General features: G+C 38.7%; 1 protein-coding gene and 1 long non-coding RNA gene across 5 annotated transcripts in view; one reads left to right on the top strand and one right to left on the bottom strand.

The window, feature by feature from the left end:
* Positions 1-24,095, bottom strand: part of LOC147995489 (uncharacterized) — a 173,340-nt gene that overhangs the window by 60,808 nt on the left and 88,437 nt on the right. Inside the window, exons 3-4 of one of the 4 annotated variants that reach the window (XR_015683545.1) lie at positions 3,209-3,253; positions 2,188-2,257 (exon numbers count right to left, since the gene is read on the bottom strand). The exons of 2 other annotated variants lie outside the window; for them this stretch is intronic. This is a non-coding gene — a long non-coding RNA (uncharacterized LOC147995489). Of the gene's footprint in view, positions 1-2,187; positions 2,258-3,167; positions 3,254-24,095 lie in introns of those variants that run through there. One more of the 4 variants, XR_015683544.1, reaches the window with a different exon arrangement.
* Positions 1-24,095, top strand: part of Scn9a (sodium voltage-gated channel alpha subunit 9) — a 144,879-nt gene that overhangs the window by 84,101 nt on the left and 36,683 nt on the right. The window contains 9 exon segments of the mRNA NM_133289.2: positions 63-204; positions 2,119-2,325; positions 5,335-5,619; positions 7,770-8,141; positions 10,845-10,974; positions 11,886-12,124; positions 13,848-14,021; positions 14,718-15,074; positions 18,953-19,429. Coding sequence (NP_579823.1) covers positions 63-204; positions 2,119-2,325; positions 5,335-5,619; positions 7,770-8,141; positions 10,845-10,974; positions 11,886-12,124; positions 13,848-14,021; positions 14,718-15,074; positions 18,953-19,429 — 2,383 coding nt within the window.

Genomic DNA, 24,095 nt, shown 5'->3' with positions numbered 1-24,095 from the left:
CCTCTGCTCCTTAGCTACACGCCCAGGATATTCTGACCTAGAAGTTTCTTGTTCATCTGTAGGCAGTGTCCAGAAGGCTACATCTGTGTGAAGGCTGGCAGAAACCCGGATTATGGCTACACGAGCTTTGACACATTCAGCTGGGCCTTCTTGGCCTTGTTTCGGCTAATGACTCAGGACTACTGGGAGAACCTTTACCAACAGGTGAGCGGCAAGAGAAACACGCATCTCTGAAGACCATCAGTGTCTGGTGTATGTCGTCTCCTGCCTTATGAGCTACCGTAATTGCTGATGCTTTCATCTTCTTTCTGCAGATGGTCTGGGACTTCTGCTGTGCATTATTAAAATTACAGACAACTTCCTTGGCTGATAGGAGAACAGATAGTTCTTAAGTCATCAATAATTTTCTGCTGTGTTCTGAGCAGCGTTAATTTTTAGGTCTTCCATCTTCTTCAGTGTATCCATTGGGTCCAACGTAAGAGCACAGGACATTGCAGTTCTCTTGAGCTACCTTTGCAGACTCGGCACATTTGTCACATGCCCAGGCTGTCTGGACCTGTGAGACTCTCCTGTAATGGGCCCACAATACTTTAGTGTTGAACACTTATTTATAACACACTCTCAGTTCTTCTCCAAACTTTCCTTTCCCATGTCAACTACTTCCTCCTCTGAACTTCATGGTCCTTTAAATATTTCTTTTTTTTTTAAAGATTTATTCATTTATTATATATAAGTACACTGTAGCTGTCTTCAGATACACCAGAAGAGGGCATCAGATCTCTTTACAGATGGTTGTGAGCCACCATGTGGTTGCTGGGAATTGAACTCATGACCTCTGGAAGAGCAGTCGGGTGCTCTTAACCATTGAGCCATCTCTCCAGCCCCCTTTAAATATTTCTTAGCTTACGATACCAATCGCCATATTGTCCTTTCACACAGACATCTTCTCTAGCAAGGTGCTTGCTGTTATGGGCTCTGTGTATTTATTATAGATTTCTCAATACACAATCCCCAGAGGAAAGTGGTTGAAATGGCTATTCTATTATTCCATCTAACAGTGAATTTCTTTTCTCAGAATTGCTACAGGCTTGTTTTTTATTTACTTCTGTGAATATTATTGATGGTTATAAAATTATATAAAAAGACCCTTTGTAGGAAGATAAATGTAACTGAAATAATTCGGGAGTAGAAATGGAATCTCAGAATGCTGTACTGCTGGCCTCACGTGCTTCATCTTGCTTCCTCCTCTAACAAACATATCTAGGGCTGTAGCCATGGATTATCATAGCAGTCCCCAGCTTAATAACATAGAAAAGAAGGCCATTTTAACCCCCAATTAAAGATATGTAAATAAAGCCACTGACATAATTTTAGGCATATTTAAGTTGATATATGGAAGCTAGACTTTCTTACACATTGGTATAACCTTTGCAGAAAGTTAATAAAAAATCAAAATGAATGTTTTCATTGATCTAATGATTCCTCTCTTAGCAATTTATTAAAGAGAGAAAAACAATCCTTATGATGGAGTGATAGAACAGAGGACTGAGTAGATAAACATTAGGTGTATCAACAGTAGATAAGTTTTATTAATATCTCTGCACTATTTTGAATTAATCTAAAAATGCATTGCATGATAGAAGATATGCTACATTTAAAATTATTAATGGTTATGCCAGATTAAAAAAATAAATATCTATGAGGTCAATTGATAAATTCCTTCCATAGGGTACCTCTGTCTATGTCAAACTGTGATACTATAATTTATGCATTAAAAGGGGAAGAATAAAATCTAACAATAAAAGGGGCCTGTTCTAAAAAGTTAAAAGATAGCATGGGAGGTCAAGTTAGTGTTAATTTCAATAATGTGGAAAATGAAGAGTTGTTATATTATTATGTTTCATTCTAAGGAAGAATCAAACCTTAGTATAGCTGTGCCTTTTCTATGAAAAAGTTTAATACTGATTTTTCTTTAAAGATATTATCTTCATTTATCTTTCTGTAACAAAATTATACAAAAATGTCTGTTTTACATGTTTATTATATACCAGCCAAAATTTTAAAAAGGTGAATTGTTTGTATTATTAAAATAACCATTTCTCTTTTTTGTCCCCCTAGACTCTGCGTGCTGCTGGCAAAACCTACATGATTTTCTTTGTCGTGGTTATTTTTCTGGGCTCCTTTTACCTGATAAACTTGATCCTGGCTGTGGTAGCCATGGCGTATGAGGAACAGAACCAGGCCAACATCGAAGAAGCTAAACAGAAAGAGTTAGAATTTCAGCAGATGTTAGACCGACTCAAAAAGGAGCAGGAAGAAGCTGAGGTAATCTTTGTTATTACAAATATGAAGTCAAAAGGGGTGGGACAAAGATCTTTCCATGTAGATTCTCCTTTTCCTATGGTCTACACTTGTTCTCTGCTGAAAGCCAAGAAGCACTTTCTGTTTTCTGTACAAATAACATCTTTTGGTTTCTAATATGTTTGAAGGAATGAGCTCTACACTGAGCCTCACACAATAGTCTCCGAGTTTCCTAACACATGTTCTGAGATGTTGATTTTGTCTGTTACCCAGAATGCTTCCGTGTGACTATTTTTAAGAATACAAAATCTGTGGGTTCATTTTCATCTGTAGTAGCTTTCTTTGACAAGTTCATACACAGTCTGTTCTGATTGTTGCCACCCTAACCCTCTCTTGCTTCCCCCCACACCCATATTACCTGATAATCCCTCCCTTTCTAGTCCCTTTCCCACAGCCCAGTCCTGTCGTTTTCTTGCCTTTTCTTCCTAATCCACTGCATTTAACCAGGGACATCAGAGTCCATGGAGTAGCTACTGCTCACTTTAGCCTGGTGAACTCACAAGTGGGTACAAGGCTGAAGAGAATGTTTGTCCCTCCCACCCACAATCCATCAGTAGCTCATAATTCAGCAGGGAGGATGTGGCTCCATGGGCCCTCCCTGTGTATGAGTGAATGCTGACAGGCTCAGTCTTGCACGAGCCCACTGATGGTTTCTGCTGCCATGGTGTCATGATTGTATTGATTGTGTCATTGGTACAGCACCGAACTTCATAGCTCTCATCCCTGTCTTCTGGGCACTTATACTCTTCCTAGAGCCTTGGAGAAGGATAGAAATGTCCTCCTGAGCTGAGCATGCATCTGCTGTTCTCAATGTCTCAAGCAGCCAAGTGTTTCTTCTTTCACCAACCTTCACTGGCAGGAGCAGGTTCTTAGTGAAGACCAAGAGTAACATCTGTTGAGAGGAACAAACATAACTATTTAGAAGGCAGCTTGTCACCAAGTCAATTTAGTTATTTAGCGTTCCCAGGTAGGGTTTCAGGCCTCCTTAGTTTGTAAGTTAGTTGAAGTACCAGTCATGGATTCTGCCTTGTGAAGGGACCATCGGAATCACAAGAAATTTTAACTGCAGTGGGAAAGTTAGTCTGCAAAGTAGAAAGGAGTATTTATTAACTTTTGTTAATGTTTCAAAATAGCCACCTCGTGATTGACACTTATTTACAAGTAAGACTCCGGTGCGGATAAACCTCTTCAAAGGCATTCTTCCACAGAAGAGGCTTGAAAGACCTCAGGCACAGATAACTCCAAACAGCAAAACCTTTAAACTCGTCAGGGCATTTGAATAGTTAATGACTCGCAAGTTAGCCCAGGGCAATAATCGGTGATATGGAAAAACACACATGTATAAATAAGTGTAGTTTAGCATTTAAATAAGGTTAAAATTCAGAAACGCAATTCATTCTCCAGAAGTCCAAGAACTTGGGATAGGATTACGATATTTTTGTGTCTTGATACTTTGTTCATCTATAACATGTGTTTTGCGAAAATCTGACCGTGAGGAAAAGTCTTATAAAATAATAATTTGTTGAATGATTGCATGCACTCACAATTTAAATATTACACAGATACATAAGTGATCTGGAGAATTATTTACCAGGGCACCTTTCCGATGATCTGGTTGCAAGCACTTTACTTTTTTTTTTTTTACATCTTATATGTTATTTTTTTAAGTTTTCTTAAATAATTTTCCTTTTGTCGTATAAAGTTCATGCACATATACAATAAAATGTGATTATTCCTAACTTCCTCCTCCCAATCCCATGTCCTTCTTTTGAAAACCCACTAAGTCTAATTAGTACTGCCCAGAGGTGCATGACTGTGGGCCATCCCACAGGAGAACTACCAGTGGCCACACACACAAAGAACAATGAATCTCCCTGCCCCAGCTGTCCTTAACTGCCACTAGTCCCTCCATAAAGGTGGCGCCCAGGCAGAATCTTTGCCATCTCTGCCTGAAATTTGTTTGGTTTACTCTTGCACAGGTCTTGTGCCGGTAACCTCGGTTGCTGTGAATTCTTGAGAATGATGGCCACAACCGGAAGTCACCATTTCATAGTTCTAACACCCACTCTCTGCCTCTTACATTATTTTTACCTCCTTTTCTGTGATGTTCCCTGAGCCTGGTTGTGTGAGAAGGGGATTGAGAGATGCCCTTTTAGGGCTGAGCATTTGTTTCTTATTCTCGTTACTTAGACCAATTATGCATATTGCATTAACTGTTTCCCCACTGTAAGAACATAAGCTTCTATGACTAAGGCTGAGGATAGCCTAAGTCTAGGGGTAGAAACATAAATATTTAGAAGGCATTAACCCCATGTGATTCAGCAAAATAACCAGGGATGTCCCAGGAACATCAAAAACCCTATGGTAAAACCTAGCCCTGTCATTTTATTCCTAATGGACATTTTAAAGAGATGATATGGTGTCTTCTATGCCAAGTACACCTCAGTTCTGAGATTTCACCAAAATCTTAAGATAATCATTGACCTTTACTTCTTGACATAGTATTTCCTCAGTAACTTATTTTTATTTTCTGATATGCTACTCTCATTATGCTACTGGGTGCCTGATTCTACTTGCTACACTGAGTTGCTTATCTAATATGCAAAGTTTTATACAAATGCTTTATATTTTGTATTATATATTTATATTATACAAAAGTTTATGCAAGCATATTATACAAACACATTAACACTCAATCTATGGGAGTTTTATATCGAAAAGTACCTATGTACTTAGCACATATACTTCGATTTGTTAAGGTCTAAGTTCATAACACATAAGCGTTGAGTTGCAAAGATACTGATACTCTATTATAATGTGTGGGAGGAAGATAACATGCTTTGTATGCCCGTTGGTCCGAATGCAACAAAGCATATGTCACTTCCTGTACATGTAACTGTGTGCACAGGGTAGGTACCCTGCAGTGTACAATTTGAAAATTACTTAAATGTTGGGATTGTCCTGGTCCAACAGGCGATCGCTGCAGCTGCTGCTGAGTTCACGAGTATAGGGCGGAGCAGGATCATGGGACTCTCTGAGAGCTCTTCAGAAACCTCCAGGCTGAGCTCAAAGAGTGCCAAGGAGAGAAGAAACCGAAGAAAGAAAAAGAAACAGAAGATGTCCAGTGGCGAGGAAAAGGGTGACGATGAGAAGCTGTCCAAGTCAGGATCAGAGGAAAGCATCCGAAAGAAAAGCTTCCATCTCGGTGTGGAAGGGCACCACCGGACCCGGGAAAAGAGGCTGTCCACCCCCAACCAGGTACTGAGAGCCCTCCACAAGGGGCTCCACAGCCAAAAGGTAGCAGAACGAGGTTTGACTCCGGGTCAAGGCCCAGGAGAGAAACGCCGCTGCACCACCATGTTTTAGCAAAAACACTACCGTTTGCTGAGCGTTCATGAAAAGAAGAGAGAAGTATATGTTTTCTTTTCTTTTCTCTTTTTTTTAACTTCAAAAAAAGCTTGTTATTTCAGAACTACCATACCTTCTCTAGGAAACATTTTTTTTAATAAAATAAAATGTTCTTGAAAACTACTGTAGGGATGAAGAGATTGTTCACTCCACAGTTGTATTCAGTTAGTCATTTTAATATCTCATTCATAATAAGATCAGGATGAGGAAGGGAGAGGAGAGAAGAGAGGATGGAGGAAGGAAGGAAGGAAGGAAGGAAGGAAGGAAGGAAGGAAGGAAGGAAGGAAAGAAAGGGAGGGAGGGAGTCTAATCTTAGACTGGTGCATCTACCTTCTTCAGTTCCTTAGACCAGCATTTACCAATGCACCAGACACCAAATTTGGAGTTCTGCCTGTGCCTTTGAGATCCTCCACCCCAAGCTTAGAAGCTGCCGATTGGTTAGTAAGTGAATTTCCCCCTTCTGGATTGTCCCTCTCTTTGTCTTTTTTTTCCCCACTGAATCTGCATCCCAGTTGAGATGAGCCATGGCTCCGAGCAGCTAGCCGTGCACACATCATACCCCCACCTCGAATCTTAGCAGGGAATTGTATGTAGGAGTTACTCTGCTGACTCAGCACGGAAGACCAAGGGTCACACCTTATGCAGGTCACCAGTTGGCTGTGGCTCACTTTCTCCCTTCATCTACCATCCTGGACTCCCGATTCCCTAATTGGGATCCTCACTGTGTCTGAAGACTTTTACTATTTCCTTGCCTCTTTTAAACTTTTGTTCTTTTTGCAAAGACTGGCCTCAAACCCTCTGTCATAGCCATGGATAGCCTCGAACTTCTGATCTTCCTCCTTCTGCATCTTTAGTGCTGGGGTTACAGGTATTGGCCACCTTGCCCACTAGGCAGTTTGGGGATTTGAACATTAGACCATATGCATACCAGGCAAGCACACTACTAACTTAGCCAAGTTCCCAACCTAGCAATCCCTTCTCACTGGTAATTTTCTTCATTAATTTAGCAGCATTTTTCTTCCCCTATTTTGCTCAAGCATCCTATCCCAGTAACCCTTCAAACATTCCTCTGTGCTCTGTGTTCTCCCAACCTGACTCTCCATGCACTGTCTGGGATGAACAGTCATAGTCTTTGCCATAGTTTGAAGGTGCCAACCTCTGCTACTTAGGACTGCTGATGACCAGATAAGAACACAAGTTAAAGACAAGAGTCCATCCTTATCTGTAAACACTACAGTCCAGAAGGGAAACAGATCTTGAATCCTTATGATACTAGCACAAAGAAAGAAAAGAGGGAGTCCAGGCTTGTTCCACTGCAAAGCTCATGTCCTATATGCATTTGCCCTGGTTCCCAGTGCCTGCCAGCCACTTGTCCTTTGTATAGAAAGCACTTACGTGTAGTGGATTTAATATTGCTGGATTGTGGATTGTGCTCTGGAGTTTTGCTAATGGAAAGTTTATTCTGGATAGGAGTCCTATGAAGGTGACAGTTTTCCCCTTTTCCCTTGGGAGCAACTTCCCACCCCATCCCTGTATATACGTGCAGGGTTGTAATAGTCCCTGTCTCTCCATTTCACTGGCTATTCAACTTCTAAGGCACATCCAACTGCTTGCAAGTCTGTACACCAGTGAGTTCCCCAGACCTTACCACGGAAGGTCTTACCAGACTTAGGCCTTACCACAAGGTCCTCCGCCCAACAAGAAATACTATTTAAAGCTTTAATTTCTAATGGAACTTAGGAACTGATAGATGGAAAAGCTAAATACTGAATTTTGATATTAGGATAGGACGGATCCTTTTCCTTGTTCTGGGGATGGGTTCTTCTTTATCTGTTAGAATTGGGTTTCTTTTTATTACTTTTCTTTTAGATATGTTTCTTCTAAGCAAACACGGAATCACTGGGCTCAGGCTAAAGATTTAGTGGTAATTTCACGGAGTCTGTTCTTACTTGCAGGAGCTCCAGCAGACCCTTTCTGTCTTTTTGTTTTTTCCCCCACAGTCGCCACTCAGCATTCGCGGGTCCCTGTTTTCTGCCAGGCGCAGCAGCAGGACGAGTCTCTTCAGTTTTAAGGGGCGAGGAAGAGATCTGGGATCTGAGACAGAATTCGCTGATGATGAGCATAGCATTTTTGGAGACAACGAGAGCAGAAGGGGTTCACTATTCGTACCCCATAGACCCCGGGAGCGGCGCAGCAGTAACATCAGTCAGGCCAGTAGGTCCCCGCCAGTGCTACCGGTGAACGGGAAGATGCACAGTGCAGTGGACTGCAATGGCGTCGTGTCGCTTGTTGATGGACCCTCAGCCCTCATGCTCCCCAATGGACAGCTTCTTCCAGAGGTGATAATAGATAAGGCAACTTCCGACGACAGCGTAAGGACGTTTTCCATAGCTCAGGCATGGCTGAGCTCTTATTGCGCATCAGTCATTGTCTCTGCTGGGGGGCCTGCTCTCTGGCCTGTGAATGGCTCTGCATTTGGTGATGCCTTCTCTCTGAAAACACAGCTTTAATTCATAGATAAATCCTCAAGTTAGGTGTTATAGTCACCTAATTCAAATCTAGTTTATGGGACTAGAGAGATGGTTTGTGAATAAAGGGCCCCATGGCACAGCACTCAATTCAGGTAGCTCACAGAAACAGACACTGCAACTCTGGCTCCAAGAGATCTGGCTCCCTCTTCTGGCTTCAGTGGGTACCGCACATACATGTGCATAATACACACACACACACACACACACACACACACACACACACTTAATATTTTGAAAATAAAACTTAAATAAACAAAGATATTTTATGTCTCATGCTGGAAAATATTATTTATGTTATGATTACAGGTTTTCTCTAAAAGCATCACTTTAGGAAACATTTATAAAAGATGTCTATGGCTTATTGAATAGGCTGACCTTATTAGAAGATGGGCTCCACTCTGTAAGAAAAAAAATTGGATCCCTTGTCATCTACCTCTATTTATTTCAGGTTATTTATTTAATATGTGCTTATTGCATGGGTTGTAGCTAACAACAGGAGGAAGAGTAAACACATTCTGATGCTTTGCTCCACCTGAATGAGATGATTCATTCCTACCACTGCAAACAGGAGAAATAAACCAGAACGTTCACAGGTCCCCATTGTTCATCAGCAGCTCTGACATTTCCAAAAGAGCCCTGTACCCTAAGGGTGTGTTCTGAGCCTCCATCCCCATTGTGTCTCCAAAGGGCATAGAATCTCTGTACTTACTCCTTGAAACAAATGAAATGTATCACTTTCATTTAGAATATATTTTGTCTGAAGTCTCTCCGTACAAAATATCCAAAATATATTCACCAAAACAAATAAATATAAATTTAAAAATATAACGACTCTGACGTACACATTCCAGTGACACTGAATCACTGAAAGTTTAGACAATGTCACATTAGGCCTGGAAACCAGTCTGGAGTTTTCATGAAAAATGTCTTACCCACTTATTATGCTATTCTGCATTACCAAATATCAGCAAGTGCTGCCATTGACCCAGCAAGTTTCCGTCATGCGTTACGTGTCTATGTGTTTGTAGTAGCAAAGCCATGCATTATTTCTAGTGGGAATAAAGTTCCATCCACGTCATGGCCACACACACACATTTCAGTTTGAAAAAAAAAAACTGCATGTGCTCTGGGATAACTTGCACCCTCTCTGCTTGTTCTGCTTGGGACTTGTGCTGTTCTGTTAAGCTGCTTTCCTTTGGAAATAGCATGTTACTTTTCTATGAAATGACACTCAGGCTTTGCCTTTCAATGTTGTTTCTGACCTGTAAAATGTTATTATGCAACTTATGTCATGTTTGAAGCTGAGTTCACTCCTTCAAATTAATATTTTATTTACGAGTTTGCTTTTCAACAGGGGGGAAGGACGACTCTAAACCAGAAAAGTAAAAGGCTAAAATTATAAAAGCCCAATAATTACAAATGTGATTATTACAGGCATATGGCACAGTTTACAGGTTCACCTCTGCTCCTGAATGACAATAAAATCGGTTCACTGTACACATGCCCATCTGGAAGAAGATTTGTGTAATCAAATTCTTTTTTATTTATTTTGGAGATAAAAGTACATGAGAGCATAGAGCAGAGAAAACACATCACACACCCATACACACATATACAAATGTGTTGTATGTATACGTGTATACATACATGACTATATACAACTTTGCATCCTTATGATTATTTAGTCACAGTCATATGGTAAACTATCTACTATCTATCCCATAGCACATACATGCTAGTATATGACAGCTGTAAAGTTGTATACTTGTTTATGTATATCATGTGTTGGGGAGTGTATACTTTAAAAGACCAGTATAGGCTGGGGATTTAGCTCAGTGGTAGAGCGCTTGCCTAGCAAGCACAAGGCCCTGGGTTCGGTCCCCAGCTCCGAAAAAAAAAATCTTCTTTAAAAGACCAGTATAGTCTTTTTTACAGATGTTTAAGTTTGCTTGGAAAGCAAGAATTTTCACCTAAAGATGAATATGGCTGGCATGCTTCTATCTCTATTCCTGCATGTCTGATTTTTAGAGCTGCACCATGGTTACTTCTTTGAGATGGAGACATCTTCCCCCCAGACTGCCATTGGTCGTAAACACCTTTTTCAAACTGAGTCCCTTAGCACTATGTACACATCATGTCACAAAGTATTCCTTCAGCCGTAAGAAGAAAAAAAAATCTTAAAGTGGTGTTCATTGATGTTGGTCACCATAAACAGTCTTGGGAGTCATAATTACAAAAACCAGAGTATTTGACTCTACCCTTTCTTCACACACCTCTACAGCTCTTGCCTGGTTGTATTCCCGTGTGGCTTTTCCTTGGCAAATGTTGGATTAAGTTGTATATGCAGAGAGCTCACAATAGTGCTATAATGATAAAAATGACCACTTTGTTTCCTAACCCAAAACAAGAAGCAGGGTCAACATTTAAATCTAGCAACGTTTAATGATTGATTACAGCTGCCCAAGCACGACTTTATTTGTACCTATGTTATACTAGAGTTTTGCTCTTAAGATTGGAATTGGTTGCCTTTTTATCCCCCTTTAGGGCACGACTAATCAGATGCGCAAAAAAAGGCTCTCTAGTTCTTACTTCTTGTCTGAGGACATGCTGAATGACCCGCATCTCAGGCAAAGGGCCATGAGCAGGGCGAGCATACTGACCAACACTGTGGAAGGTATGTGATAGTCATTTTAGCTTACGGATTGCTAAATTAAATCAGTACGAACTGTGGTCACCTTTAAAGAGGTGTGTGGAGTTATTAAGAATAACTTAAAGAATGTTAAAGATGAAAATGAACCACTTTAAGAAGAAATGTTGATCTTAGGGATGAGGTTAAAATCTCACCAGCAAGTGGGTTTGTGTGCCACTATGTTCCATTAAACGCTGGAAAAGCAGGTGCTCATTCAAATAAGAACGTTGTTTTCACTACTAAACGTTGCCAAGATTTACGTATATGCAAGTGTAGTGTGTGTGGTATATAAGTAAAAGTTTTAATTTTAATAGATAGACATTACTTTCACAAGAAAAGTTTTATCGATAGTAATGATAACTTGCGTTGTGGGTGTATGTGCATATGTGTATGTGTGCACTTGTGGGTTGACATCAAAGGTTTTCCCCTATTGGCCCCCACGTAATTTGGGGGACAGGCTCTCTCACTCAGCCTAGGGATCGCTGATTCAACCAAACTATCTGACTACCAACCCCAATGGTTCTCCTGTCCCCGCCTCCCAGTGTTAGGATTACAAGCATAAGTCATAATGCTTGGCGTTCTACCTGTACTCTAGTGGTCAGAAATCAGGTCTTCATGGTACAGCCTTCTCCTCAGCCCCGTGCTAGTGTATATTATCTGAGAGGTACCCATGTGTCTGTATTTGGTTTAATGTCACTGCCTTTGTCTCCTTCATCTCACCAATAAATACGTGGTACGAGAATTTTACATAATCTGCTGAGCTTTCAAAAAACCAGTACCTTTACATAAAACTTAAACCACAATGTTTGAATATTAGATTTTATTGCCAATTTCTACTTGGTAGTGGATAAGCCATAGAAGTGAATGATTTCATGTTTGCTGTTTTTTTTTTTCAGAACTTGAAGAATCTAGACAAAAATGTCCACCATGGTGGTACAGATTTGCTCACACATTTTTAATCTGGAATTGCTCTCCATATTGGATAAAATTCAAAAAGCTCATCTATTTTATTGTGATGGATCCTTTTGTAGATCTTGCAATTACCATTTGCATAGTTTTAAACACCTTATTTATGGCTATGGAGCACCACCCAATGACTGAAGAATTCAAAAATGTCCTTGCAGTGGGGAACTTGGTGAGTCCTCTGGAGTGAGCTGTGTCCTCACAACTTTATCCCATTAGGTGTCACCTTACCATCGCCTTCTGGTTTTTAAGCCTTTAAGTCTACAGCTAATTATGCAGGCATGGAATTTACCATATGAGTTAAGTTACATACTATTTTAAGATACTTTTTCAATAATGTGGATTCCAAGAAACTAACATTCATGAGTGTTATTATTTCAGGAACTCCAATGGCTTTTAACTGCCAAAATATATGTTAACATTTTAAAGTTCTGAATATCTTTAAGAATACATTTTATAATTATATAACATTGCCTCAATGAATACATTCACATTTTTTTAGAGACACTATAGGTGTATTATTCTGAAATAGTGGTGGCGAGTTATCCAGATGTTTATAATCTTAAAGATCCTGGTTTGAGCCCAGATTTAGTCTCCCATTAGTTATTATCTTGATAAATCTGGAGATGTCTGCATTAGATTTTTTTCTTCTTTATTTCTACTCCTCTTTGGCAAAATGCAGAAGTGTGTGCTTTGTATTTACAGACGGAAGCCTAGATCATGCCAATCAGTGCCTTATTTCTGAGTGCACTGTAGTACATGAACTCAGGAACTCAACCCCTTCTCCTATACATCACCACAACCCCAGAGTGGAGATTCCCTGCTGATGTTTTGCATGGTTCTTCTTTTTTAAAATGCTTTCACCCATTCGCTCTGAACCACACTTATTCAGCTAAATTCTTTGAGGCAAAGTGTGCCACAGGGAGTGGCAGACTTTTTATGTTACATCTTCGAACCCTTTGATACCTATGTCATGAATTATGTTTTACAATACACTTTATGAGTGAATGCCTTAGATATCTAACTTTATCTGCCCATGATAGTTAAACACTTTTTTTCTGTGCCTTTAAATCTTCAAAAGTTGAGTTAACATGCTCTTTATTACTCTATGAGTAGAAAGAGTAGAAAGGGAGACTGGGTCAAAATTTCAGTATCTGAGTAGCTATATGATAAATATATAATAGATGATTAAGTAGATGGATAAATGATATCCATCAATGATGTATCCACTGATACATCAACGATTAGATCAATAATAGATGGATAACTAATAGATAAGATAATCTAGATAGAAAATTGTATAAATTATATTTAGAAATAATAGAAAACTGATAAAATAGAAATAGATTGATAGATGATAGATGCATGATACTAGATAAATGATAGGTAGATGGCAGATGGTCAAATAGATGATAACAATGGTCAGATAGGTGATGAAAGATGTAGAAAGAAAGAAAGAAAGAAAGAAAGAAAGAAAGAAAGAAAGAGAGAAAGAAAGAAAGAGAGAAAGAAAGAGAGAAAGAGAGAAAAAAAGGGGAGGATGAAAGAGAGAGAAAGAAAAGAAAGGGAAAGGAGGAGGGAGAGAGATCTATTAATAAAGAATGATTGCTCAATTGTTAAAGGCTTGTGTCTTTGGAATTCCCGTCAGAGCCATTTAAACATTGTCTCTGATGCTGAAGACTGACATGATAACTAGAGCCTTTTGGGGTTTTGATGCTTAAGGAAAACTATAAGAAATCTATGCCTTGCTCATAAGAAGAAATGAAACAATAGCCATCTTTGAAGTAAATAGAGCACATTTTTTTTAACATAGCCACTGCCAAGTCAATAGTCAATGTCATCATCAAGTTGGCTCTGTACTTTGCATTAACAGAACAATGTTTTGTTTTGTTTAGATCTTTACAGGGATCTTCGCAGCTGAAATGGTACTGAAGTTAATAGCCATGGACCCCTATGAGTATTTCCAAGTAGGGTGGAATATTTTTGACAGCCTAATTGTGACGCTGAGTTTGATAGAGCTTTTCCTAGCAGATGTGGAAGGATTATCAGTTCTGCGGTCATTCAGATTGGTAAATAGAAGCTAAAGATACCGTTCTATTCTTATAATGAAGGGGTACCAGGTTTGTTTGGGGTTTCTTTTTATACCCTATTGTATTATTATTTAAAGCTTTTGGAAGTTGAATTGAAGGCAATAACAAGTCTTAGATTTAGTAAATAAAGTCCATTCGTTTACAAATTCACTTAAAGTGTTAAAATCCCATGATTAATTAGAAACTAGGAACTATGTCCAATTCTATTTTAAGGTGTATTCTAATATGATAGAAATACTTTTAATCCAATATATAATGATGTATTTCATTGTGAGATAATTTTTAAAACTTTAAGCATAACATGCCCATAGCTTAATGGGTTTAATAATTAAAGTTTAAATCACCATCATACAAATAACCATGAAGTCTAAAAAAATTAAAAGTATTAAAAAAGTAAAATTAAGGTTTAGCTACCAGTCTTAAAAGTATACCTAACATACAAATAAGTTGTGATCAGAATCCTCAACTAAAACTACACACTGTCTTCACAATAGATATTGCCATTATTGTAATTATAAAAAACAACAGCACTGTCAAAAGACAAACAAAAACAAAATATAGTCTTTAGCTATACAACAGTAAGGGAATGTGAGGTAATACTTCAAACTTATGACAAAAATCAAGGGTGGAAATACTGAGAAATGTTTCATGACTAATTGTAAACTTTATTTCTAGCTCCGAGTCTTCAAGTTGGCAAAGTCCTGGCCCACACTGAACATGCTCATTAAGATCATCGGCAACTCGGTGGGCGCACTGGGCAACCTGACCCTGGTGCTGGCCATCATCGTCTTCATTTTTGCCGTGGTCGGCATGCAGCTGTTTGGAAAGAGCTACAAGGAGTGTGTCTGCAAGATCAATGTGGACTGCAAACTCCCGCGCTGGCACATGAACGACTTCTTCCACTCCTTCCTCATCGTGTTCCGAGTGCTGTGTGGGGAGTGGATAGAGACCATGTGGGACTGCATGGAGGTCGCGGGCCAGACCATGTGCCTTATTGTTTACATGATGGTCATGGTGATTGGGAACCTTGTGGTATGTAAGAGCTATTCATATACTTAAATTTTCTATTACAATTATTCCTGATGTTATTGTTGCAATTTTAAAATTAACTTTATTTTAGAAACAAAATAATATTTTTAATCTCCTTGGCCAGGAAAACCTGTATTTATATTTTTCAAAATTACCTCCTAGGGTTTGTCAGATGAATTAAATCTGTGGCTTTCAAACCTCTTAAAACATGACCTGTCATCAGATACGAAACTATGGTGGTAAATACTGCATGATTAAATTAATGATCAAGACTAATGGAGCAAGGCAAATGAGAACACTTGTTATCGCTCCTCACATTCATGAAACTAGCAAGTGGGCTAAACTTAGTTTAGTTCTTCCTTCTATGTGACCTTTTGAGTTACAAAGGATTCCCATGGTCCATAGCGGCTAAAAAGAATAAATGGAGAATATTTTGTAGCATATGTACATCATAGGAAGAAGTTCAAATTTTAGTGTCCATATAAAGTTTTAAAGAAAATTGGATATATTCATTCTTTTACATTTTACATATGTGTGCATTAATGCCCAGTGTTCAAAGAGAGGGACTGCTGAATGCCCCATGTCCTACAACATACCAATTATTTATTATATGGCCCTTTACAGAAAAATTTACCACCCACTAGTTTATAGCATTTCTTTCAAATAGCAATCTCCTTGTATTTCCAATTAGTGTTTTCTTGGCTTCTGATGGCTTGTTTCTTCCATACACTTGTAAGTCAAAGTTCCCAAGTTTACAGAAAAAAGAAAATTAGATAAAATATTCTTCTATGAGCCATTCAACTTGCTTTACGAGTCCACTATCTTGTCTTGTCCTAGTAGTGGTCCACTGGACATCAAATCACTTGCCAACCATATGGTAAGTACATTCTCTCCCACTGGCTTCAGAACAAAGTTACTAAATATTTGTCCCTGTAGCTTCCATTAAAGCATCAGAACAATAAATCTACATTCACCAGATGACACACTAATTTAAAGCATGGGTCCGTAGAGTACATTATACAATAATAATTCTACATCCTTGTGGCATAAACAAAACATGAATTGCCAATCTGCAATTCTTTATCCCCCTCCTGTAGTGATGATACATTTTCTAATGTGACATAGGTTAACAAATCCTTCCAATATGCAAAAATACACATGGTTTTCTTTTGCTCTCAAACTCATGATCCTCCTGTCTCAGCCTCCTGGGAGATGGGATTACAATAATGCAATGCTGTGTTTACCTAAATACTTAAGTTTTGCACATTGCTAGCAGACCTTTATCTTCTCTATTTTATGTTAAACCTTTGTAAGTTAAAGCCTACAAAATGAAGTGATGTGGCCTTTGTCTTCTATAAGCTAGTGATGTGTCAGTAGCAAGAAAAATTATGTGGAAAAATTACCAGGCAAGCAAGTGATGGATATAGTTAGATATATAGTGAAGGATATATCAAAGAAAATGTTCTTCTCATAGTAAAAATGAAGTTCTAGACAGATACTCTTGGAAAGTTTTGAAGCAAGCCTTTGAAGAAACACAATGCAATATTTAGGTATGAGAACAAATCTAAAAGGAATATTTTTCTTTGAGAAGAAAAGTAGATTGGTTGTAAAGCATAAGTGAACGTTAATTCTACATGGAACTAGCTATAAATAACTCACATTTCAGTCACAAAGTATTGATCCAATATAGTAAACAAGAACAGAAGTTTGGCTCTTTTTCCTGGTGCCTTCTTTCCAGACACCAGCTGTCAGAAACTCATTAAAGTGGGCAAAGAATGCAGACTTCATGCTTTCTATAAGAAGTGTATGGACACAAAGTATCTGCTGGTACTCCTGGTGAAGAGTGAACCTGTTATGTGATCCGACTCAGTGTTGGGAAGGACAAACAAGGCTTTTCCAAGATGTCAGGTGGCTTGACCTGCTGTTGAGGAAGGAACATTCTATCTTACAGACCCAGGAGAACTGGAAAGAGAAAGTACAAGCCTGTTCTTAGATACATTATAAGTGACAGTCTGAGTGTTCTCAGTTTTATTATTGTTGAAAAAGAAGAGGCAGAAGGAGGAGGAAGACGAGGAGGAGGAGCGGGAGGAGGAGCAGGAGGAGGAAGAGCAACATAATCCGAGACTGACAGATACCATGATTTGATCCCAAAAAAGCTAGCAGAATTGAGAGGATTTTTAATCTGTCTCTGTCTCTGTCTCTGTCTCTGTCTCTGTCTCTGTCTCTGTCTCTGTCTCTGTCTCTCTCTCTCTCTCTCTCTCTCTCTCTCTCTCTCTCTCAAAAATAATGTCCATCAACATATTGTCAGCACAAACCCCTGAACAAAGAGGGTGAGAGTCCTGTAACAAGAACACCCAAGATTCAATGTTTTGTTACTGCATATGACCCGGAACACAAGCACCGATACATTGCTCTGAAAAATTACACTAAGAAAAACAAGGAAGAGGCTGTGTACTATGCTAAAACTTTTGGCCAAAACAATGAAGGAAGCCAAAGCAAAATGTCAGAAACAGATTACCAAGAGACATAGGCTGTCCTGTCCTCTTTGAGAGCTTCTACTTCTGAGTCCAGTCAAAAGCAAGTCTGTCAGATTAGCTCTTTAAGTAGCAAGGAACTACAATCAATATAAGTTTAACACGGGAGAAGTATAAAAATGTTTCTGAGATGGACCTACGCATTAAAGGATTACAGTTTACTGATCTAATGTTTTCAAATTTTCTCATGGGGCTAGAGATATGGAAAGTGGATAAGAGAGCGGCCAGTGTAAGGAAAGAACCCTATTTCAGTTCCCAGAGCCATTTTAAAAGCAGAGACATACGTGCCTGCAAGCCTGGCATTATAGAGGTAGAGATAGGAGGGTCTTTTTGGCTTGCTGGCTGTCAATCTGTCACCAATTCAGATTTGGTGAGAGACGCTGACCAATAGATCAAATATGAAAGTGCTAGAGGAGGACAGCATACCATCTCTGCTCTCAGCATTCATACATAGACACAAACACAGGCACGCATGCGAGCGCGCGCGCGCACACACACACACACACACACACACACACACACACACACACACACGCTCGAGAAACTCACATTTACTCCTTATGTCAGTTTATTTCCAGTTATTGAAATCAGTAAAACCACAAGGTTTAGAAGATTTTAGTCCATTCTACTTTGTGGTAAGATAATGATGAAAACTGTTCTCTTCAAATTGGACTTTATAAATCAATTGTTTTCATAAGTACTTACTTTCCTTTCTAATGTGTTAGAAGAAGTTATATGAAATTGACTTTGTTTTCACTTTTGATATCCATATATATATATATATATATATGACCTTGCTTCAAGGATACAAATTTCCCTGACATCCTTGACCACTTCTTCCGGGATTTAATGATACACAATAAAGGCAGCTAATCCATTTTATTGTCTTGCATGACTTGTGTTCAATGTGCTTCAACCTTGACTGGAATGGTCAGCACAATGACAACAGTATAATTTTCTTGTACTCTTTGTTTTCCATGAAAGTAAGGCAGCAAGTATGGTTGAGTTAAAAATAACCTTTTAAGAGCCCTTAAAGGGAATTTGACTGGCTCACTTTAGAGAGCAACAATAGAGTGACCAATGGCGTGACGACAGTGGTGTGGGACGATTCTCTGATCCGCAGGGCAACTCCTCATGAGTATTGCTTGCCCTCTGCTGCCCAAGTCTTCATGTCTATATGTGGAAAGAGTATTGAGACCACTCTGATCTGTTTTTACCAGTTCTCGAAAAAGTGCTTTTTGTCTTTTTGTCATGGTGGGTTTGCATCTTGACTTATAATTCTGAAAAGTACGTTTCTTTGTATTTTCCATGTCCCCGTTCTTCCCCCTCCCACCCACCCTGATGTAGGTCCTGAACCTGTTTCTGGCTCTTTTGCTGAGTTCCTTTAGTTCTGACAATCTTACAGCAATTGAGGAAGACACCGATGCAAACAACCTCCAGATCGCAGTGGCCAGAATTAAGAGGGGAATCAATTACGTGAAACAGACCCTGCGTGAATTCATTCTAAAATCATTTTCCAAAAAGCCAAAGGGCTCCAAGGACACAAAACGAACAGCAGATCCCAACAACAAGAAAGAAAACTATATTTCAAACCGTACCCTTGCGGAGATGAGCAAGGATCACAATTTCCTCAAAGAAAAGGATAGGATCAGTGGTTATGGCAGCAGTCTAGACAAAAGCTTTATGGATGAAAATGATTACCAGTCCTTTATCCATAACCCCAGCCTCACAGTGACAGTGCCAATTGCACCTGGGGAGTCTGATTTGGAGATTATGAACACAGAAGAGCTTAGCAGTGACTCAGACAGTGACTACAGCAAAGAGGTAAGGTCACTCTGCTTGTATTGTTGCCCTAATAACCTGGAGATGAACCAACATTTGAGAGGGCTGGTATCTCAGAAGGGAGAGATTGTGGGTTTCATTTCAAACACCGTGCTCACTGTTCAGATAAGGTTTTCTTGCTGGTTCCTAATAATTGGTGTAACCCTGCATAGACAATAGGATTTTCCCACACCGTCTCTTTCTTGTCGCCAGTGCTGCAATTAGACAGACTTCGTCTCCCTCCTGTTAAGTTCCCTTGTCATCTCCCCCATCCTTATCTTTGCACTCACTCCCTGCCAATTCCAACTAGTCCTTCCACCCCCATTTTTCATCTGCACCATGCGTTACAGCTAATTTCACTTCATTTCATTCCTAATCAAGTGCTTGCCAAGACAGAGTCACACATGGCTTCCAGCGTCTCTGGAAGTGTGCACTCCAGAAAGGTTCACACTAGAGACCCAAACCCATCTGACCACTGGTGCTTCCTCCTGCCTTCCTGCATATCCATCACTAACAGCAGTACCTTTCCTTCTATGCCACGAACACTTCTTACCTTGCTTGCAATTTTCTTCTGTGGGCAAATCTTGAATAAATCTTTTAAAATTTGAATTGGATATCCTTCTCTAAAGTCATTAGCACCTAAATCACACCTTAGGAGATTGTATGTAAAGTTCTCCAAACACCTAACTTGTTGAGTCCTTCCCAATCTCTGCTCCAATTGACAGAAAATCATCTAATTTTTAGGCCTACATGATTTCATTCCCCTCTCAATTTATTATTTAGATTTAATTTTATGGGCAACTTTGGGGTACATTAAATGGTACTATGAGCTCAGGATAGAAACTCTAAAAACACATTTGTGTCTTCTCACCTCAGTCTATGTATGTCTAAGCAAAACAATGTCTGCACTGAGCTCTATCTAATTTCTGTCAAATATAATAACCTTAATGCATCACTAATTATTACTTAGAAATGATTTTCTATGTTATTTTTATAATTTTCTAATTGTATTCATACTAGAAATTGTTGGTTACATTTATCAAGTATCATCGACCTGTTTAAACTTATTAAAACTTGCCATCCATGAATTTATAGTCAATATATCAGAAAGGTTACATGACATAATAATGGGCAATTCAGTCATATGTGTGTATGTGTGTGTGTGTGTGTGTGCGTGTCATGATAATTATTTATTGAGTGAATAAATGATTAAATAAATATTATGAATGTATATCACTAAGTAAAAAAATCCTACCTGGTAACTAATTCAGGGAGAAACTCCTTTCTATATTTTAAAATATTTCATATGAAAAATTAATACAAAAATCTTACAAATATCTGCTTGCAGAAAACCCAACTCCATAAGTGGAACATTAGTAGCATGTCTCTGGGTTTAGCCTCAGATGGAAAAGAAAATTAACTCAATGACCCATGTTTTCTCTTGAAGAGAAGGAAAGTTATGAAGTTTCAATTGCCGGGAACACAATTACTCTTTAAAGGAAGCCTAAAAACCTACTTGTCAAAGAAATTTACAAGACAGGGAAGTCAAGCAAAGCCAATTGAACTTGCTTACTAACATCCAAGGGGATTCATTAACCCACAGTTTTAACCTCATCTTAACCAGTTGTCAAAGATGATTCTAGACAAAGATACATTCAAAGGTGCCAGGTGACTAAACATGGTTTTATATTTTTCAGGAGAGGGGAAGATACATTTCATGTAAATGTATTAGACTCAGAAAGATAGATGTATAATTAAAATATACAAAAGGCAGATAAATTTTAGGAATTAGGCAATTAATTGACTATACTTTGGGACATCCAGACATCCAACTGAAGCTAAGGAAACACGGGTTATTTGTGTAAATCATTGGAGATATTCATACAGAGACAGCTATGGGATGATCTGATGGAGAATGTTCTCCGGAAACACCTAACAGCTACAAGATGTGAGAAATACCACAGTATTAGAGGGCATGTTAAGATGCTACATTTGCAACACTATCTTGCCTGCTCCTACAGAATCCCTGGTGCTAATATAGTTGTTGGAGTAATCTTAACTTAAAGCAAGGAGGTCTGGCCAGTTCCTGACTCTTAGCAGCATACAGACCCCACTCTGCCTTCCAGGAGAAGGGACATAACACTGAACAAAGCAGCTCACTTCTGACACAGCCCTTCATACAGAGGAATTCATCCTTTTACAGCAGGATCATTGTGCACGGCTCTCCAAAAAGGGGGATCTGAACATCGTTCCACAGAATCTATATTACTCCAGCACCATAAAAAAGAGTCATGTGATCTCCTATAAACCTGAAAGGTAGATGGAGAGAGAATGAGCAGAGGCAGAGGCAGAGAGAGAAAGAAAATGCATATAGTAATCAATCTGGTTCATCTGGTGCACATTCCTCTTCACCATAGACAGTAGATGATGTCTATACATACTGATAACTGAGACACTAAAAGACTAATAAAGTATGCTTGTTGTAAATGTTTCTGCAAGTTTTTCAGTTTGGGTGCCAAATCTATACCACACTCCTATACGCATAGAAAGGCAAGACGGTAAGTAGAAATGAAAATGGCCTTATGCCAATCCTCTGCAACAGTGATATTTAGGATCAAATATTCTGTTTCAGTGGGATTTGGCATTTGTGGTTCACTGGAAGTCTAACATGGCACTCTAATTTCAGGTGAATCCTTAAATCTGATTTACTAGCTTAGACTGCACCTCCAAAATCATTCTTAAACATTATATTTCACAGGCTAAAACTTGTTTGCTTGTAACAGCCTTATTTCTGGATTTGTTGAACTGATATTTAATTGTCAAATATATTTTTCTCAAGACAACACAACTGTTTCTTTTCCATTTATTTAAATTGTCAGTATACACTACTAATAACATAATGTACACTAAGATTATACATTTGAATAAAGGCCAATCATCTGTTTTAATAACTTGCCTGTACTTTCACGTAAATTATTAGTAACTATGGCAAACTCCTTTCGACCAAAGTTGGCCCTTTGTGGTTCTTACCTGGTACACTGAGCACTGTTGGCGTAACCCTGGGCTTCTTATCCTGATATTTTGGGGCTGCCAGTGAGATAGGCGTGTAACTCAGGGGCACCCCTGAGGTCCGGGACATCGGCTCCGCAGCTTTTTCATGTCTTCATGAAGATTTGCATTATTACAACAAAGCATAAAACGAATTTGGCAAAGTAGCGTTTTCCTCTAACAGACAGAAAGTGGATACAACTGGAGAGCAAGTATTTCCATTTTCATGTTTTATTACACAAAAATATAAGGTTACTAAGACAATAAGAATTAAATTTATCTTTCTGAATTAGAATGATACACGAAATGAGAAGATAGGAAGTTGAAGGATAGGAATTGCAAATATTCAACAGTTTTTCTATCACGGTATTCAGTTTCATATATTTCAGTATAACATAAAGAAAAAAGAAAATGTGCTGGAGGTAACCTTTACTCTACAAGTACTGTATTCATTTTAATTGCCTAAACATTATGCAACTAACTATAATCATTTCATCCATTTCTTCCACCCATGTACAACAGAGAGCATAGATTCGTCTTTTTTATATGTGCCCAGCATTAAGACAGGTATATTGTTTCCTTTCATAAATTATAGTCCTTCACTATTTTGATCTTTTTAAATATTTGATTTCCTAGATGACACTAGATGTTCATGTACTTTAAAGGTAAATATGAAGTAGTAATTGATGAAAATAATGAAATACATTTAACCTGGCAGTTTACAAGTTAGGTAAATATGCAAACCATTGCAACCCAGGCAAGGTAAGCACATTCTGGAGCAGGATTCTAACGTTTCCCACTGGAGGTCTCCAAAATTAGTAATGCCTACCATAAGGCTGAAAGAGGTAGACCGTGAGCCAAACTCTGACACACGGAGGTAAATTTACTGGCTGTGAGTCCCACAGAAGGAAATCGCAGGCAAACCACCAAGCCTTCATATCTCTTACCCAATTTCACTCATTCAACCCTCCGCTTGTTTCCTACTCAGTATATAAGTCTGAAAGCCATCACCTCTGAAGAAGGGCTGATGAGAAATTCATTCATTTTACTGGTTCGATAAAGTGTTACTTGAATGGGTACAATCATCAGAGTTTTTTTTACATCCATTTACTTTAATTTTTTCCTTGTGGTTAAGTCTGTTTCAAAGGCTTTGTTTGTTTTTTCCCCTTATCCTGTCATTATAGGGCAGTTTATATTTTCACTTAGTACTGAATTTTATAAAGTATCATCTCCACCAGAAATGCTCTTGACCGTCCAAGTTTCATTCTTTGTTCGTTTATATTTGGGGGAGCAGCTCTTTGAACCTGCTTTCCATGCATACGTTCCCTAAAATCATTCACTCCTCTGAGAATTCTACGTGGAGCATTTCTGTTGCTTAGACTGGATCCAAAATCTTGGAAAACCCTTTCTATTTTTATTGGGCAATGAAACATAGGTCTGGAATATCTAAATAATAATTCTGCATTCTTTATGCTTTGAAAGATTTGGAAGTGTTGCTTTCCTGCTGTGATGTGTAAACTCTTGAATTTATTTAAACATGACAACTGAATGAAAATTGAGAAATATTTATGAATATTTCTCTCAACTTATATACTATTGCTCTTGCCCAGCCCACACTGCT

This window comes from Rattus norvegicus, chromosome 3 (genome assembly GCF_021556685.1).
Source record: "Rattus norvegicus strain SHRSP/BbbUtx chromosome 3, alternate assembly SHRSP_T2T, whole genome shotgun sequence".
In the NCBI taxonomy this organism is placed as follows: Eukaryota; Metazoa; Chordata; class Mammalia; order Rodentia; family Muridae; genus Rattus; species Rattus norvegicus.
The sequence above is the reverse complement of the archived record's forward strand: the minus strand, read 5'-3'. Positions and strand labels throughout refer to the sequence as shown.